We start from the raw sequence: 16230 nt of genomic DNA, 5'->3' as shown, positions 1-16230 counted from the left end.
ATCTCTCATGGAGTCGTGAGTTATATAACATGGAAAAGGCCTTTCAGCCCAATTCCTACATTTTGACTTCTTACATTTGACCTGTTTTCCTGTAAACATTTATGGTCCATGAACCTGTCATAATGTCATTTAAACATTTTAATTTTAGCTACGTCGTGTACCCACCTTATTCTGTATAGGTCATAGACAGTATAACACAGAAACATTCAAGCCGAACCATTCAAACTGACTGTTCCCATCAACCTGTACTGAACTCTCTTCCCCTACCATCCATGTACCATCCAAACTTTCCTTAAACATTGAAATCGAGCTCGCATGCACTACTTGTGCTGGCAGCTAGTTCCAAACTCTCATGACCCTGAGTGAAGAAGTTTCCCCTCATGTTCCCCTAAGCTTTTCAGCTTTCACCCTTCACCCATGACCTTTGGTTGTAATCCCACACAACTTAAGTGGAAAAGGTCTGCTTGTATTCATCCTATCTATACCCCTCATAATTTTGTATACCTCTATCAAATCTCCCCACAATCTTCTACGTTCCAAGGAATAATGTCCTAACCTATTCAATCTTTCCTTATAACTCAGGTCCTCCAGATCCATCAACTTCCTTGTATATTTTCTCAATACTCTTTCAACCTTATTTACATCTTTCCTGTAGGTAGATGACCAAAACTGCACACAGTATTCCAAATTATGCCTTATCAATGTCTTCAACATAGCATCCCATCTCCTGTACTCCGTACTTTGATTTGGAAGGCCAATGTGCCTAAAGCTTTCTTTATAATCCTGTCAATCTGTGACACCAATTTAATTATGGACCCGTTTTCCCGGATCCCTTCATTCTACCCTATCATTCACTGTGTAAGACCTACCCTAGTTGGTCCTACTGAAGTAAAAAAACTTGCCTCTCGGGTTGCCTTTAATTCTGTCTCCTCTCACCTTAAACCTATGCCCAGTAGTTGAAGGTTTTCCTACCCTGGGAAAAATGTGACAGTCATATCTGTGCCCCTCATGATATTCTAATCATCTTTAAGCCACCCTTTTGCTCCTTTGCTCCATGAAAAGCAGTCCAGCCTCTTTTCATAACTTTAGCCCTCCAGTCCCTGCAGCATCTTTGTGACTCTTTTCTGCATGCTCTCTAGCTTAATCATAACCTTCCAGAACTGCACTCAATATTACAGGTGTGATCTCACTAATGACTTGTTCAGCAATAATGGACATCCCAACTCTTATTCTCACTGTCCCACTCAGTGAAGGTTAGCATACTATTCTTCACTATTTTGTCACCCATGTTGCCAATTTCAGGGAACTGTGTGCTTCTACCCTTCGGTCCCTTTGTTCTACAACACTCTCTCCTGTAATTCACTGTTTATGTCCTGTTTTGGTTTAATTTCCCAAAATACATCACTTCTCACTTGTTTGAGTTAAATTAATTTGTGCACTTTCCCAACTGATGTAGATCCTGTTGGAACCTTTTTCACTGCCCACCACACCAACAATTTTGATGTAATCTGCAAACTACTAATAATGTTATCCTCATTCTTGTCTAGATAATTAAGATATGTGACAAACGACAGAAATCTCCACTAATACTCTCTGACTTCTAGTCAAAAGCCAATTTTGTATCCAATCTGTTAACGCCCCCTAATTCCCATATGATTTGACCTTCTGACCCAGCCTGCCATGTAGGAGCTTGTTAAAAGCACAATAATGTCTATGTAGATAACATCTATGACCTTAAATCATCATGGTCATCTGTTCAAAAGATTTGTGAGACACCACTTCCTATTCTTAAAGCCATGCTAACTATCCTGAATCAGTGCTTGCCTTTCCAAATGCAGATTGATCCTGTCTCTCAGAATCCCCTCTAGTAATGTTCCCACCACTGATGTTATCTCACTAGCCTGTTGTTCTCTGGCTTGACCTTGCAGCCCCAGTTTTCCAGTGTCTCTACCATGGCTAAGGAAAGTACAAAAGTCTCTGACAGGACCCTTTTAATTTCTTCCTTTGCTTCTTACAACCTGTTAGAATAGATTTGGTCAGGCACTGGGGAATTGTCCACTTTACACACTTCAGTACTGCTGGCATATCCATATTTGTAATGTTACAATGCTTTGGGTTTGTATACTACATAAGAACTTAATATTAGATTCCAATCATGTTTCAATATGGTCATCCAGTTTCTGTCAAGTAGTGTGGTTTACATTGATTACCAAGGCAGCATCTTCAAAGTTGTGGAAGATAATGCACATTATCTGGCCCTGTGTTTCAGTATCTCATCAGAATATTGCTATTATTCATGGGAATCTGCTGAGAACCATTTGTTTCTTATCTCTTTCCATGGCCAACTAGTCAGTAAAAATACCTATATATTAATTTCCTAAATCTTGGACATTCACCTTCATAGTGGTCTTAAAATTGTCTTTATTTCCTCTTTTTCCTCTACCATGGAATTATTTCTGCTTTTTAAATGCATTCCCTGTTGTCCTGATTTACTTCATGGTATGTTGAGCACTCCTCTGTGCTTGCCTAAACAATATATTTTTACCATCTGAATTATCTGCACTTGCTGTGCTTTTTGCCTGTCATAGGAGACAAATGCCATATATCTTATGTTGCAGCAAAAACATTCTAAATGGATGTAATAAAACTGAATGGTTACACTAAAAGAAATAGATTTTTCCAGATTCCTGTCATCTCATCTTTGATATAAACACATAAAAACTAAAGAAATTGTGGAGAAATAGGCCATTTGACTTTTCATACCTGCTCTGCCATTCATCAAGATCAAAGCAGATCTTCTGTTTCAAAGTGAAATAATTCATTTCAAGCTCTTTCCGCATATCCCTTATTCTGAGACTCAGATTCTCTGGATGTAGACCCCTCAGCCAGTTGAATCTTGGTATATCATACTGTACATTAAAATTTATACTAATTCTCCAAATTTCAATTCTGGAATTGTTATAATACTGAAGACATCTGTATATATGTCAGAATGCTGTCCACATAGATTTATAAATGGAAGAAAGAAGCCATTCAGTAAATTGAATGAAGATATTCTTGTTTTTCTGTACTAGTAGTATTGTGTGACTGTGGGTGGACAACTGAGCAGAAGCAAACTGACAATCTATTGTGAGAGCTCAGAAAGTCATCAAGTCACATCACCGGGTGCTTAAGGTAACATCCTTAAAGCCATCCCACCCTTGAAAAGCTAATACTGAGTACACCACTAGCTTATACTTCCATCCAGATAATGTTTCAGTCTATGACTCACCTCTTGCTCCCAGGGTCTCTCTGTTGATTATGAGATTTCTGCTAGTTTATAGTGACCTAATCTGTGCTTTTTAATACTTTGTGTAGAAAACAATGGCTGATGGTTAAGAGCTTCCTGGAATTATTTAATGTCTTTAAATCTTTTGCTATTTTTCTGTAGATTTTAGATCTTTCCCGATCTCTCCAATATTCTCTTGTTTGTTCCTGACTCCTTTACAAGACACAAGTGTTCTCTCACAAGCCCTGAGACATTTCTGATCTACTAGTAGCCTCAGCTCTTGTCCAACTTGTAAGCCTTTTATTTTTTTAAAATATAACTTTTTTATTCTTGGGTGCTGGTATTTGTAAATTGACCAATTCAATACCTCCCCATTAAAGACTGGTTCTAGTTATCTCCTTTGATTGCTATGGTCTGTCAACAAGTTGCTTGGAAATTAAAACTCATTCTATTCCTATCTTTTCCAAGAATTTTCCTCAAATTGTATTACATTTTCTGAAATTTTCAAACTGCAGCTCTCTCTCTTCACAGCACGTATTTAGATGGAACCAGTATTTTATATTATAGAAGAAAATTGAAGTTTGAATTTAATTTGGATTTCAGTTAGAATTCCAATTTTAAGAAAAAATGATTGGAATTCTGGTCTGACGTTCTTTGGTCAAGCAACTCCAATGATGCATGATGTTTTAATTCTTTAGTACACATTCACATTAATTAGCTAATTATAAGAAAGAGCTAAAATTGAGATCTGTACTAATAAGTAGCTAATTAACTTACTAGTGCAACCTATAATCGCAATTGGCAGCATATCCCATTTATGGAAACCTTGGATTATGGACTAGTTCTGAATGCTTGCATGACCTGGGAAGTCATAGACACAAGCGTTGCTGCAGATGCTGGAAATCAAGAGCAATACACATGATGTGCTGGAGAAGCTCAGTAGGTCAGCCAGCATCTATGGATGGGAAGAAACAATCGACGTTTTGAGCTGACATCCTTCATCATCCATGGATGCTGCCTGACCTTCTGAGCTCCTCTAGCACATTGTATGATCTGGGAAGTCTCTACATTTTAAAAAGAATAGGTCTCCTTTATAGAGAAAGATGGTCTTGGGCAATTTCTGTGGTCGAGCACCAGTCAGGTTCCAAGGCTGCCAGACTAGAGAGTTTCAAAATGTATACAAAATTAGACAAATGTATGGAATTGTTTAAATTACAAATTGCTCTCTGTGCTAATGAAAATTGCAGCACTTTATAAAAGAATTTAATAGAGAAACCTGAACAACAGTGATGATGATGTTAAAAATGATTGCCAGCATAATTCAACCAAGGGTTCTGATATTTCCTTAAAAGAAATATATAAATGGTGCATGATGTGATTCCAACTTTCTTTTGGGTTTTATCAGTCACTGGGATTTGTACTGATGATACATTCTCAAAACATTCCCGTCATGTATCTGTCGATCAGTGTTTTTCATAAATTTTGTTTTTCAGGTGTGTGTAATACAGACAATTTCAGTATACTCTCTATTACAATAGATTATGGTCCATTTGGTTTTATGGATGACTATGATCCTAGTAAGTATCATTTTGCCTTGATTGTAGAAAATCTGTTAAACTGCTTTGTGCCTCTGCATCACACATGCATCTTACTTATATATGTACAAAATATTGGAGATGATCTGCTTTACAAAGTACTGTTGTATGTTTCACTGTTTTATGTACTGTATTATGTTCTGTTGTATGTTTCACCGTTTTATGTACTGTAATTATGCATTTTGGCTTTGATAGCAGTAAAGTCAGTACAATTGTTCCAATTCCTGACCATCACTTTGAATCCTTTATTGGACCCTATACTTCAGGATTTTTCCCTAAAGCATGGTGAACAATTATTCATTGATTATTGATTAAGAGTAGACCTTGGTTCCCTCCTCAATTCTGGAATCCTGTTAGTGACATTTGTTACAGAACTCAAGCAGAAAAATATGACCAAGATATCTGGGTATGTGAATGTACTAGCGTGTTTTCACTGATCTCTAATTGACTTGCTCGTGAGGGTTAATTGGAATGAAAGTAAAAATACAGTTTAGCAAAATTATTGTGAGAATTTAAACAGAGTTAGAGGATGGGCATTATAAGTTTGAATAAATTGTAATGGGAGATAAGGAGATGGCAGAGGAACTGAATGAGTATTTTGCATCAGTCTTCACTGAGGAAGACATCAGCAATATACCAGACATTCAAGGGTGTCAGGGAAGAGAAATATGCGCAGTCACAATTATGACAGGAAGCTGAATAGTCTAAGGGTAGATAAATCTCCTGGACCAGATGGAATGCACCCTCGTGTTCTGAAGGAAGTAGCAGTGGAGATTGCGGAGGCATTAGCAATGATCTTTCAAAAGTCGATGGATTCTGGCCTGGTTCTGGAGGATTGGAAGATTACAAATGTCACTCCGCTATTTAAGAAGGGGGCAAGGAAGCAAAAAGGAAATTATAGACCTGTTAGCTTGACATCGGTGGTTGGGAAGTTGTTGGAGTCGATTGTCAAGGATGAGGTTACGGAGCATCTGGAAGCATATGACAATTTAGGCAGAACTCAGCATGGTTTCCATTAAGGAAAATCCTACCTGACAAACCTAGTGCAATTTTTTGAGGAAATTACAAGTAGGCCAGACAAGGGAGATGTAGTGGATGTTGTATATTTGGATTTTCAGAAGGCCTTCAACAAGGTGCAGCACGTGAGGCTGCTAAACAAGATAAGAGACCATGGAATTATGGGAAAGTTACATATGTGAATAGAGTGTTGATTGATTGGCAGGAAACAGAGAGTGGGGATAAAGGGATCCCATTCTGGTTGGCTGCCGGCTACCAGTGGTGTTCCACAGGGGTCCGTGTTGTGGCCACTTCTTTTTACGTTGTATATCAACGATTTGGATTATGGAATAGATGGCTTTGTGGCTAAGTTTTCTGATGATACAAAGATAGGTGGAGGGGCCAGTAGTGCTGAGGAAACAGAGAGTCTGCAGAGAGACTTGGATAGATTGGGGGATGGGCAAAGAAGTGGCAAATGAATTACAATGTCGGAAAGTGTACGGTCATGCACTTTGGTAGAAGAATTAAAGGGGCAGACTATTATTTAAATGGGGAGAGAATTCAAAGTTCTGAGATGCAGTGGGACTTGGGAGTCCTCATGCAGGATACCCTTAAGGTTAACCTCCAGGTTGAGTTGGTGGTGAAGAAGGCAAATGCAATGTTGGCATTCATTTCTAGAGAAATAGAGTATATGAGCAGGGATGTGATTTTGAGGCTGTATAAGGCACTGATAATACCTCACTTGGAATACTGTGTGCAGTTTTGGGCTCTTTATTTAAGAAAGGATGTGCTGATATTGGAGAGGGTTCAGAGAAGATTCACTAGAATGATTCCGGGAATGAGAGGGTTAACATATGAGGAGCGTTTGACTGCTCTTGGACTGTACTCATTGGAGTTTAGAAGAATGGGGGGGGACCTCATAGAAACATTTCGAATGTTGAAAGGCATGGACAGAGTGGATGTGGCAAAGTTGTTTCCCATGGTGGGGGAGTCTAGTATGAGAGGACATGACTTGAGGATTGCAGGGCGCCCATTCAGAACAGAAATGCGAAAAAAAAAATTTAGCCAGAGGGTGGTGAATCTATGGAATTTGTTGTCACGGGCGGCAGTGGAGGCGGAGTCATTGGGTGTATTTAAGGCAGAGATTGATAGGTATCTGAGTAGTCAAGGCATCAAAGGTTATGGTGAGAAAGCGGGCGAATGGGACTAAAGGGGAGATTGGATCAGCTCATGATGAAATGGCGGAGCAGACTCGATGGGCCGAATGGCCAACTTCTGCTCCTTTGTCTTATGGTCTTATGGTCTAAATCATTTGTGCTACACATATTATGCAGCCAAGGGAATATTTTTCAACTTAATTGTAGCTGAAAAATTGGGGGGGGGGGAATATTTTCTTTCAATATTAATTCTGTTTTATTAATATCTAAGAAAACAATTTTTAATATTCCCTTGACCAGATTTTGTGCCAAATACATCTGATGATGAAGGTCGGTACAAGATAGGGAACCAAGCCAACATTGGAAGATATAATCTTGATAAACTGCGTAAGGCTCTGAATCCTTTATTGGATCCCATGCAGCAGCAGTTGTGAGTAGTATTTACAGTCATTCTTGTTTTGTCCTAGCTGACTACTAAATGTATCCAGTGCAAGACATGGTTAATTTTCCCAGTTGTATCGAAATATGCAAGAAGTGACCAAAATTTTCCTGATTAAAAATTAGGCATCGGGATGTACAAGACTTTCCTCTACTGCAAACCAAGTCTAATAATTGGGAGCATTCTGTTTATTTTGAAACGAGTATTGGTAAATTCAGTTGTAACATTAATAGATTCTTAGCCAAGGATTAACGACCTACAGTATTTTTAGGGTGGTATCTTGTGCTGTATTCAATATCAACAAAAAGTAGAGTTTGCATTTATGCCCTACATTTAATATAATGGAAATTTCCAAGTTTCTTCACAAGAACATTTTAAAATCAAATTTGATAAAATTTTCCAAAGTGATAGCAGGATAGAAGACAAAAAGAAGTAGGTTTTAAAGAAACATACACAACATACTGGAGGAACTCAGCAGGTCAGGCAGTATTTGTGGAAATTAATAAACTGTCGACATTTTGGGACAAGACCGGTTTCAGTTCATCCCTACGTTGACATTTAGAATATATTTTCTACAAAATTCTTGAAAACATTGTAGTAGAGGAAGTGCCCAAAATGTCGACTATTTATTCATTTGCACAAATGCTGCCTGACCAGTTGAGTTCCTCCAGCATTTTGTGTGTTTCTCTGTGTCTTTAGGTTTAAAAGAATATCTTAATGGAAGGGAGAAAGCTGGTGTAGGTTGAGGATTTGGGCAGCGGAAGGCAGAGCATCAATGTGGAATATTCCTTTGAAATGCCAGCATTCAATGCAAATTTCAGTGAAAAATACTATATTTAATGTTAAATTAACTGCAGTTTCAAACACTTAAATTTGATAATTATACCAAAGTGAATTATTCAATTATTTGCAAGACAGATGTATTCCAAATAAGAAGAAATTTTCCAATGGAAGAAGGACATTACTGTGGCTGACAAGTGAAGTCAGAGCCAAAGTAAAAGCAAAAGAGATGGCATAAAAGGAAGCCAAAGACACTGGGAAGATAGAGGATTGGGAAGCTTATAAAAACTTGCAGAAGGAAACTAAGAAGGTCATTAGGAAGGAAAAGATGAATTATGAAAGGAAGCTGGTGACTAATACAAAAAAAAGCTTTTTTAAGTATATAAAGGGTAAAAGAGAGTTGAGGGTAGATATAGGACCAATACAAAATGATGCTGAAGATACTGTAATGAGAGATGCAGAGATGGCAGAGGAACTGAATGTGTATTTTGCATCAGTCTTCACAGTGGAAGACGTCTGTAGTATATCAGACATTCAAGAGTGTCAGGGAAGTGAAGTATGTACAGTGAAAATTACAACTGAGAAGGTGCTCAGGAAGCTTAATGGTCTGAGGGTGGATAAATCTCCTAGACCTGATGGAATGTACCCTCAGGTTCTGAAGGAAGTAGCTAGAGAAAATGGGGAGGCATTAACAATGATCTTTCAAAAATCGATAGATTCTAGTATTGTACCGGATGACTGGAAAATTGCAAATGTTACTCTGCTATTTAAGAAGGGTGGGAGGCAGCAGAAAGGTTAACCTCCAGGTTGAGTCGGTGGTGAAGAAGGCAAATGCAATGTTGGCACTCATTTCTAGAGGTATAGAATATAAGAGCAGGGATGTGATGTCAAGGCTCTATAAGGCACTCGTGTGACCACAGCTGGAGTATTATGTACAATTTTGGGCTCCTTATATTAGAAAGGCTATACTGACTTTGGAGAGGGTTCATAGAAGATTCATGAGAATGATTCCAGGAATGAAAGGGTTACCATACGAGGAACGTCTGGCAGCTCATGGGCTGTATTCCCTGAAGTTCAGGAAAATAAGGGGGGATCTCATAGAAACATTCTGAATGTTAAAAGGCCTGAACAGATTAGATATGGCAAAATTATTTCCCATGGTAGGGGAGTTCAGGACAAGAGGGCACGACTTCAGGATTGAAGGACGTCCATTTGGAACAGAGATGCGGAGAAATTACTTTATTCAGAGGGTGGTAAATCTGTGGGATTTGTTACCATGAGCGGCTGTGGAGGCCAAGTCATTTGGTGCATTTAAGGTAGAGATAGATAGGTTCTTGGTTAGCCAGGACATCAAAGGGTATGGGAAGAAGGTAAGGGAGTGAGGATAACTGGAAGAATTGGATCAGCCCATGATTGAATGGCAGAGCAGACTCGATGGCCGATTAGCCTACTTCTCCTATATCTTTTGGTCTAATGGTCTTATGTTAGACTCATTGGGCCAGAAGGGCCTGTTGTGTGCTGTATCTGTAATTAAATAAATAGTACATTCTATGATCTTTTTCTTTTTCTCCAAATCTGAGATAATAATGTAATAAATACAGAATTAGTAAATAAAAAATTTCTTTCCTTCTGTGTGTTATAGCAAACACAGGGTAGTGCAGGCTGTTTTCTGACCTACAAAGAATGACACAGGTCAGTTACATGGTGCTTTCATTAACAGCTCTCAACAAAATTTACCTACTGTTGTAATAATACCTTTCTTCCGTTTTCTCTTGTGGGATTGTAATTATCCTTTTGCTTGACTGTATGATTTTCCGACCTTGTTTTAAGGAAGCTGATTAATATCTACAGCATTTTTATGCCTTAGATTTATCATGCAATTTATTCTAAATCTTTTGGATTTACATTGATGAAATAGTTTCTTTTTAAGTATTTTATGTACACTGTTAGGTAAGTGACATTTGCTAGTATTGCCAAATTGATACAGATTCACAGAATCTATAATAAGAGATATGAAAATAGGATACTTAAAAAGTATAAACAAGGTTCGATAAAATCAACATGATTTCTGATTGGGAAATCATGTTTGATAAAGCCACTGCAGTTCTTTTTGAAGATGTAGCTGGTAGAAGAGCTAAGGAAGGTCAGTGTATTTGTATTTTCAGAAGTCCTACATAAGAAGTTAAATTGCAAATTTAAAGCATTTGGCATGGGCTGAAAATGAATTCCAAAAGAGGAAACAATGGTAGTCTTAAGTGGGTCTTTTTTTACTATAGCAGACAATGCTAGTAATATGCTTGGGCACCAGCTGTTCATAATATATATTGTGAGATCATAGCTCCTTCAAAGTGGCTACACAGGTGGACAGTGTTTAGAAAGCGTACTGAATGCTTGTTTTTATTAGTTGAGACATTACGTTCAAAAGAGCTTATGTTACAACTATATAAAACTCTGGTGAGGCCACATTGTGTATTGTGTACAGTTTTGGTCACTCTACTATAGGAAGGATGTTGAGGGTTTGGAGAAGGTGCAGAAGAGATTACAGGGATGCTCTCTTGTTAGATGGCATGTGATATCATGAGAGGCTAGATAAACTTGGGTGTTTTTTTTGGAGCAGCGGAGGCTGAGGGGAGATCTGATAGAGGTTTATAAGATTATGTGAGGCAATAGATAGAGTAGACCGTAGGGAGTATCTGTTTCCCAGGGTTGAAATTTCAAATACCAGAGGGCATGCATTGAAGGTGAGAGGGGGAGGTTCACAAGGGATGTGAGGGTAAGTTTTTTACTCAGAGTGATGAATGCCTGGAATGCACTGCCTGGTATTTGAGGCCTTTAAGATACAGTTGGATAGGCACATGGATATGAGGAAGATAGAGAGATATGGACATTGTGAAGGGAGGAGAGATTAGTGTTTGGGTGTTTTGGATTAACTTTTTAGCTGGTTCGGCACAACATTGTGGGTGGTAGGACCTGATTCTGTGCTGTACTGCCCTAAGTTATATATATTCCATATTAGTGATTTGCCTGAAGGGTTGGATTGTAATATTTCCAAGCTTGACAATGTCACAAAACTGAGTTGTGTGCAAAGATGCTTTAAAGCCATTTAGACAAGTTAAGGGCAAATATATAGCAGATACAGTACAATGTTGATACATGTAAAGTTACCCATTTTGTAAGATCACACCACCTTTGTTCTTTACTATTGATCAGTAGTAAATTGGATCAGTAGGGGTATCCAGATCCTGAAAAATAAACTTAAACAATCATGCATTCTCTATTACTATTCATAATCTCTTCCCTCTTTACAGACTTTTTCTGCAATGTTCTATCAACAAGCTCCTCCCTCCTATTTGTTCATGATCCCTAACTCCATTGATCAGTTATCCTTCACTTACTCCCTTCCAGTTTGCAGCCTTGTGCTAAAGTCTGTTATTTGAGTTAGCTATCATTAAGAAAATGTGGTAAATTAGTTTGAAAGCTGTTCCTGGCAATTATTTTAGTAAAAGGTCCATGCAAAATTTCCCCCATCCAGATTAAGTATAAAGACCAATAGGGGCAGTTACAAATAACCCCACTATTTTTAAAAAAGAGAGCATGAGCAAACAAGCAAGCTTGAATTAGTTAGCCTGATATCAGTGATAGAAAATTTGCTGAAGGTGAATATTAACAAAGTGATAACTGTTGGATTGGCATGTAGAATTTCTATTTTTCTATTAGTTTAATTTTCTTATACTTGTTTGTATTTTTATATAATCAACTATATGCATGCAGTTATTTAGTGAGTCTTCAGTGGTTCCAGTTCCCTCTATATCTTTCTGGTAACTTCTTCATAACATCTTGGTTTCTGTGGTGGGTGTCAGATTACTTGAATCTGGCTATTTCATTGGTTAATGTTATCAATGGAATTTACTGTTTTCATTAGTGTCATTGGATTCCGAAAGTATCAGGATCCAACATAACAGTGCAAAATTCTTTAGGGATTCCTTAGGTCAATGTAGGAATGATGGTTCCCCTGGCTGAGATATCTAAAACCAGTGGCCCCAGTTTTAAGACAAGGTCACTATTCAGACAGATATGAGAAGAGATGGGTCAATCTTTCAAATTTGGAAGTGGGCTGTGGAGGCTCATTCACTAACTCTCTTCAAGTTAACAACAGATACTGTAGTATTATATTAAATATACTCAAGGGATATGGGAATGGTGCTGAAGCTGGATCCCCCTATGATTCCTCCTCATAGATACTGCCTGACTTGCTTAGTTCCTCCAGAATTTTGTGTGTGTTCCACAAGGGAATTGCTGCTTCATACTGTACGTTCAATTCTTAAAAGCCAAAATATAGAACCAGACATGTAACTCTATAAAAGTTTTAATTGTTTCCTTAACTGTTTAATTTCTAGAGCGGAACAAATATTGAAAGGATATCCTGATCATTATCAGACAAAGTAAGTTTTATTTTCATTAAATTTATCAGAGTTGTGTTTGAGGGTTTTTTTTTTGCATCATTTCATTGAGCTTGATGAAAATACACAGAGGAACAGAAAATTTGCTTGTATGTAGTCCCTGACTTGTTATAATTATCCCAAAACACTCTACAGCAACTAATTACCTTCATGTAAAATGACTTGCCGAATTGGTAAATAGCTAATATGCATGCATCATGGCCCAGAATTCATGAAGAAGAGAATTAACCTGTTAATTGTTCAGTTGATTTTTATTGAATTGCTCATATGCTACCAAAAAAATCTGCTAAGTCTACAGAAGATTTTACTTCAAGCAGAACTGGTCAATCGGCCTTGTTGCAATAAATCTTAAACACTTTTCCTCGCTCCTTTCCTTTATGCATTGAAATGTTATTCAGGATTACCTATTCAAGTTGTAGAATTAAGCTGAAAACCAAACCTTTCTGATTTTAAATTGAAAAAATTGTCATATAGCACAATAGCACAAAAACAGGTGCTTTGGCCTATCTAGTCCATGCGAGTCTGTTCTTCTGCCTAATCCTATCTAACAGTACTAAGACCATATTCCTCCATACACCTCCCATCTCACGTACCAATCCAGACCTCTTCATTTGAGCTAACATCTACCACTTCTGTTGGCAGCTCATTCCACACTCTCTCCGCCCTCTGAATGAAAAAGATCCTCCTCAGATTCCCCATAAATGTTTCATATTTCACCCTATACCTATGACCTCTAGTTCTAGTTTCACCAAACCTGGAAAAGCCTTTGAACATTCACCCTGTCTATTACACACATAATTTTGTATTATTGTAAGATCTCCCCTCATTCTTCTGAGCTATAGAACATTTCCCTTTAACTTAAGTACTCAAGTCTCAGCAAACATCCTTGAAAATTTTCTCTGCATCCTTTCAAGCTTATTGATATGTTTCCTATAGATAGGTGACCAGAACTGCACACAGTACTCAAAATTTGGCCCTACTGATGTCTTATATGAGTTGACGTGAATAGGCTGTTTCCATTGAGAGTAGGGGAGATTCAAACGAGAGGACATGATTTGAGAGTTGGGGGCAAAAGTTTAAGGGAAACACGAGGGGGTATTTCTTTACTCAGAGAGTGATAGCTGTGTGGAATGAGCTTCCTGTAGAAGTAGTAGAGGCCAGTTCAGTTGTGTCATTTAAGGTAAAATTGGATAGGTATATGGACAGGAAAGGAGTGGAGGGTTATGGGCTGAGTACGGGTAGGTGGGACTAGGTGAGATTAAGAGTTTGGCATGGACTAGGAGGGCCGAGATGGCCTGTTTCCGTGCTGTGATTGTTATATGGTTATATGGTTATGTAACTGCAACATAACATCAGAATTCCTAACATCGGAACTCCTGTACTCAATGCCCAGACTTATGAAGGCTCTCTTTATAACCCAATCAAGCTATGATGCCACTTTCAAGGAATTATGGATCTGTATTCTTAGGTCCTTTTGTTTTACCGTATACCTCAGTACCCTATTATTCACTATGTAAGTCTTACACAGCATTTCACACTTGTTTGCATAAAATTTTATACGCCGTTTTTCCACCCATCTTCCCAGCTGGTCCAGATCCCATTGTAAGCTTTAATAATCTTCTTCGCTGTCCATCACACCTCTAATCTTCATATCATTTGCAAATTTGCTGGTCAAGTTTACCACATTATTAACTAAAGCATTAATATAGATAATAAACCACAACAGAACCAGCACCAATCCTGTGGCACATCACTAGTTACAGGCTTCCAGTCAGACGGATAATTATCTACCACTACCACTCACTGCCTTATCACTAAATGGTCAATGAATCAAGCTGACATAACATAGAGGCAGCCATGGAATACAAAAGACTATTTTAAAATATATAGGCATCCGTTAGTCTCGAGAGACCATGGATTTGTCCCTTGGAAGTTGTATGGGAGACTGGCAGTTGCCCAGGCTGCAAGTCTCTCCTATCCACGCCACCGATGTTGTCCAAGGGAAGGGCCAGGGCCTATACAACTTGGCACCAGTGTCGTCGCTGAGCAATGTGTGGTTAAGTGCCTTGCTCAAGGCCTTAGCTGAGGCTCGAACTAGCGAACAACGCCTTAACCACTTAGCCACACGCCAAACATAAATTCCAATGAATTTGAACAGAACATTTTAAAGGCCAGTTTTGATTGTTGACTTGACATTGGTTAAATGCATTGTATTGTCTCATGTTGAACTTTATAGAACCAAAAAGCACAAGGATCAATATTTGGGCTGTAGTGAATCAAAAATTCTAAAATAAATGTTAACTTTTTATTTCTTGATATTTATAGCACAACAAAACAGTGGGTTATGCAGTTTTCTTTGGGGTCATTTTCTAACTGGACCTTAGAAATACCACATTGAAGATTGATTCATCAAAGAAAAGACTATGGAAAATGGCAATAATAATCAGCACCAACTTTCATTATGCAATTGCATAAAGTGACAGTGAAGCACTTTGTTCAAAAATAATTAAAAATGATCTTTTGAGGCAATAATTGGATTAAAAGCACGGTCACAATTTGGGTAAAATGTCAGGCAGTGTTGCTTCCCACATTTTTTCTTTGGAGTGTAAAGACTCTTAGCTCAGTTTGCTTTCAAAAGTTTGGAGGTCACAGTGGCTCACAAGACAGTAGTTCTACTAAGAGCCATAAGTACAACAAAGCCAAATGTACCCTCAGATTTTATTATGACTTAGCAGTACTGCCTCAAGTATGATGGAAGACTGTTTCAATAAGGTAATTAAGTTTATTTGGTACCTTCAGAAAACCACGTGAGGTAGTTAAGTATAATAACTACCTTCCATGAAGCTACAATGAAAGAAAGCTGAAAAAGTTAAATCTGTTTAGTTAAAGTCCATCATTCTGTTTTTCCCCAATTGTTTGGATTTAAGATGCAGTTTTATAAGTTTGAAAATAGTCTTGTTGCAAGATGTCACATTTTTTATTCATTTCCTTTACTTTCCTACTGATCTTTCACCTCAGCTTTTCTGAAAACAATATATTTTATTGGCAGTATTGCTGTTATAAGGAATGTAAAGGTACTATGTATCTTATATATCATTGACTATGAAGCAATTCCCTAAATTCAACAAATTACAAGGCACAAGTGATTTAGTAAAATTTTGGTAAAATCACCTCCTTCCTGACCTCAGAAAGAATATCAGTATTTTAGATTTATTTTAGCAGTTTCCCAATAGATGATCCAAAGGGACTGTACAAGTTACAAAAACCTTAATTCAAATAATATTAACAGCAAGAAATTTTCCTTACAACATTCTGAGAAAAAAAGAACAGCTTCATAGACTAAAGACACAAACAAAAGAAAATGTGCAGATGCTATAAATCAGAGCAACGCACACAAAATGCTGGAGGAACTCAGCAGACCAGGCAGCATCTATGGAAAAAAGCACAGTCAACGTTTCCGGTCGAAACCTTTAGGCAGGACAAGAGAGAAAAAAGCTGAGGAGTTGATTTGAAAGGTGAGGGGAGGGAAGAGAAA

General features: G+C 37.9%; 1 protein-coding gene across 3 annotated transcripts in view; it reads left to right on the top strand.

Annotated features, from left to right (window-relative positions):
- LOC140732281 (protein adenylyltransferase SelO-like) overlaps positions 1-16230 on the top strand; it is a 73202-nt gene that overhangs the window by 32035 nt on the left and 24937 nt on the right. For all 3 annotated transcript variants that reach the window (XM_073054688.1, XM_073054687.1, XM_073054686.1), the window contains 3 exons: positions 4762-4845; positions 7317-7446; positions 12633-12677. In XM_073054688.1, the coding sequence (XP_072910789.1) occupies positions 4762-4845; positions 7317-7446; positions 12633-12677 (259 nt within the window). The remainder of the gene's footprint in view (positions 1-4761; positions 4846-7316; positions 7447-12632; positions 12678-16230) is intronic.

The sequence above is a fragment of the Hemitrygon akajei genome, chromosome 8 (assembly GCF_048418815.1).
Source record: "Hemitrygon akajei chromosome 8, sHemAka1.3, whole genome shotgun sequence".
Lineage (NCBI taxonomy): Eukaryota > Metazoa > Chordata > Chondrichthyes > Myliobatiformes > Dasyatidae > Hemitrygon > Hemitrygon akajei.
The sequence above is the reverse complement of the archived record's forward strand: the minus strand, read 5'-3'. Positions and strand labels throughout refer to the sequence as shown.